The sequence below is a fragment of the Aplysia californica genome, unplaced genomic scaffold (genome assembly GCF_000002075.1).
Source record: "Aplysia californica isolate F4 #8 unplaced genomic scaffold, AplCal3.0 scaffold00118, whole genome shotgun sequence".
Lineage (NCBI taxonomy): Eukaryota > Metazoa > Mollusca > Gastropoda > Aplysiida > Aplysiidae > Aplysia > Aplysia californica.
The window spans coordinates 874,471-878,180 of NW_004797388.1; the positions used below are offsets into that span (position 1 = coordinate 874,471).

Sequence of the window (3,710 nt, forward strand, 5' to 3'; positions counted from 1 at the left end):
CCCCCCTCCTTCTGCCTTTCCACGCAGAGTGCCTGGGAAGTGGTAGCCCAACAAACGGACACAGATTCCAATGCCACCAGTTTTGAAGACGGGGTCATTGCCTATGGCGACATAAGAAAGCCCACTTATCTGGATGTCACATGGTCCACAGCAACACCGTCGACGCTCGGGAAGTTCGTTTGTGACGCGTTGGTCGTTTTTGGTGACGTAAGTACTGATGACATAAATATTTGAAGGGGGTTTTTTTAATGGAAAAAACTCGAAAATAGGTATATTATTCTTCAAAAACATAGTACAAACCATTAGACTGTTACGTTCACAGGTACTTTCCGAGGTACAGAAATAGTGTGCGTACGCAAGATACAAGCCCGAAAAAGGACCCTAAAGTTATCATAATAGAAATAGCTTGTTGCAACCCCGCGCCGTTTCTTTTTCAAACAAAAGCGGATGTCAACGGAGAGTACGGTACAACTAGTTTACAATTCCGTAAACCCGACAATGTTTGGCACCCTTCGAAATGACCTACTTTTTTCTAACAAGGGTCCGGTGTACTTATACAGTAATAAGAGGAAAATATATGCTTTAACCCGCTGTTCAGTCCAATCTTAAAATTATGGGCATGGTTATTTGTGAGGCATCTTGGTGAAATCAGGCGCTCGTTAAAATAATAAAATTGAAGAAATCGGCTTTTTTTGCCAGTTTAGTCATTTTTATCGAATTTCTGTTTTTTGGCTCAACATCTTTTATGACTATTCAAAAACACATTTCTGTGTGGATTTTTACTTTAAAAAACGTTGATTAAAAGCACACAAAAAATGCAAGTTTTCCGTTACCACGGGCTCTCAAGTTAAGGAAATAACCAAACTTTTGCGGCCATTTTCTCGCTCATTTAACCTCTGAAACAAGGCGACCATCACCTCCTTCGAATGCGGATATCTCGATTTCTATTCAAGATAAATGGGTATTTTTTCCTTCTGAGGCAAGATAAATGAACAAGGTTTAAGCTGATTCCAATAACTCCACATGCCCAAAAATTGACGAGCGCCTGATTCCAACAAGTCGTGACACATTTTATTTGTTGCCTATATCCAAGGCGTTGACGGCGGTGGCGCAATATGTTGTCAACTTGACCTACAAACACGAAGACTTGAAGCTTATTTTTAAAAGTCATTCAGGTTGGGAACTCAGAAATCCCACCTTTCAGGGGAATTCATTCACTTTTTAGTTTAACTTACTTCTTTGTCTTTGCGTTCCCCTGCTAGATCCCAGGGGCAGTCAGTCGACTGCTTGTTCTCCAACGTGCAGTGCAACTGAATTTCCCGTTTGTTGTCGTTTTTTCTTCTTCAGGTAGCCAAGTTCCGATTTTGATAGTACTCTTTGATTTAACTGACTAGAATATTTTCAGTTTCGGTCGGTATGAATTAATTTTGAATTTAGCCCAGATGGCGGTCGAAGCCTACGCTTATCGATTTTAAGACAACCAAGGGATCTTTAACGTGCGCAGCTTGCACACGCGACCTCTGAGATTTTTCGCCCTTGCCTGAAAAGTGTTCGATTTCACCTACCCTAAGATCAGTGGCATGACTGAAATACAGCAGTAAGAAGGAGCCCGGACTAGCAATTGAACGAGTCAGGAGTACGGAAGAGAGTTAAGTAGCCTAGGGGAGGCCGGGGGTGTGGGGAGAAAAAGGAGATAGAAGAAGATGACAGTACACGATTAGAGAACAGGAGTGGAAACATTTTAGAGATGTATATATGTTTTCATCGCTGTCAGGTTTCAAATCTTGGGATTTTCTGAACAATAACACCGTATCTCTGGAGCCTCTGATTTGAATTTAAATCGTTATTGTAAAAAACTGGCGTTTGTTATGTAATGGTGAGGCTCTTTGCAGAGCTCAGTTCCTGTGGTAGTTAGAAGTATTATCTAATATGTGGGTATTTCTGCTAGGACGTGGGTTAGCCCTGAGGGGAAGGGTCGAGGTCTACCTCCTAATTGGTCAGGAATGTGTCGATAGACTTGTAAAAACATCTACATTAAAAAAGACCTTAGCCCATGATACACATAAATCTTGTATTTCTTTATCTCCAGTCGGCAGAACTTAAAAAATCGACGACTTTGGAAATCGGAAATAATCTAAAGGGAGCAGACTTCTCAAAAATGCTGGAGATCGGGACGGCAGACATCCTCTCTAAAGTAAAAGAAGAAAATAACGCCCTGAAGGAACAAGTACAAAACCTTAAAGAGACTGTCAGGCAAAATCTGGCCGATCACACCGTGACTCTTGCCAAGATCGAATCACAATATCAAAAAATTATTGAAACTGGCCTTCTTCAACACTGGCCTTTTGGTAGTTACGCCTTGCTCGAGCCCACCTCTGGTTGCCCTGTCGACTATATAAGCACATGGGCCAAGGGTTCTATTCGTGTCCACACAGAGTCCACACAGAGAAACGAAGATGAAGTCTCAGAGTCCAACCATTTGAAAAATCCAGTTCTCTCGCGAGAAAACGGGAATAATTTTGTGACTCAGCATTTCTGCGTGAAGACATCCGTTCTCACGTTCGGTCCTAACTGGCCGAAGGGATCCTACTGCATCAACAAGAAGGGAGAATGTCCCGCAGGGTTTCAGAATGGGTGGCTTCGGTGGGATTACGAAGACGGCAATACTAAAGCAAATCAAACTGGTGCTGTTCCTGACAGTAATTTCAGTTCCCATCTCACGATGCACTACTGTTGCCGAGATGACGGCTCTCCCGAAGACGAGATCTCCCTACCCACAAATCATCCCTTTTACCTGTATCGTCGCGGTGGACAGTGTCAGAACGTACGTGACATGAACGTGAGCCATGAGTTTTTGCTCTTCGACACGGAGAACAAGGACAACGACGACGAGGCCGCTGGCGCCGTACCAGACGTACAAGTCAATAACATTCGAATGGAACTTTGCTACTATCATACACGCTAATTCAATTACACAAGCCGGAAACTTTCTTCCTACTATGCGTCCTAATTCAGTAGCCTCACACCGGGTTTTTGTTACTATTTCACTTTTTTGGAGTATTCGGTTTTCAAATCACCGTCTTTCTTTCCAAATAATAACTAATTTATCAAAATTGCAGCCTCATTCCTACGAACATTTCTCTTTAAGACGAGTGGCCTTGTTCTGCCTTACTAATCAGCAGCTAATAATAAATTGGTCTACTTACTGAACTATTCCACTATTTAAGAATATTCGTTCGGCAATATAAACACCACATGTTTTTCTTTAAAAATCTATTTTTTTCAAACTCGCCACATAACTCATAAAACACAAATGTTGAAAACAAAACAAAGATATAGTTACTTCAAAATTGTGCCTTTGAAAACGATCCTCATTGTATGACAGGTTATAAACGTAACATGTGACAAGATACAACCGTAACAAGATAAACAGTCTATTGACTCACTACAGGAATATTTTGTCTCTTTTTTTTTCTCAATACAACTATGATTAAAATCCTTAAGTTCATGAATATTTTTTGGGTGTCTGTTTGTTTGGTGGTTTGTTTGTTTTTTAGTGGGGGGTTTTCATATTTAAGTCATAACATAAATGTCTTTCGATGTTCCTTCCAGCAACACAATTTGCTACAATGAAAACAAGAAATCGAATCTAGACGTTAGAAACGTCCTCTTATTATTATGTCTCAAGCATGTGCGTGCTGTTTGAAGTA

At 41.0% G+C, this 3,710-nt stretch overlaps 1 protein-coding gene across 1 annotated transcript in view; it reads left to right on the plus strand.

The window, feature by feature from the left end:
* Window positions 1-3,512, plus strand: part of LOC101845616 — a 12,911-nt gene extending 9,399 nt beyond the window's left edge. Inside the window, exons 3-4 of the mRNA XM_005095978.3 lie at window positions 28-207; window positions 2,090-3,512. Coding sequence (XP_005096035.1) covers window positions 28-207; window positions 2,090-2,965 — 1,056 coding nt within the window. The 3' untranslated portion in view covers window positions 2,966-3,512. The remainder of the gene's footprint in view (window positions 1-27; window positions 208-2,089) is intronic.
* The last annotated feature ends 198 nt before the right edge of the window (window positions 3,513-3,710 follow it).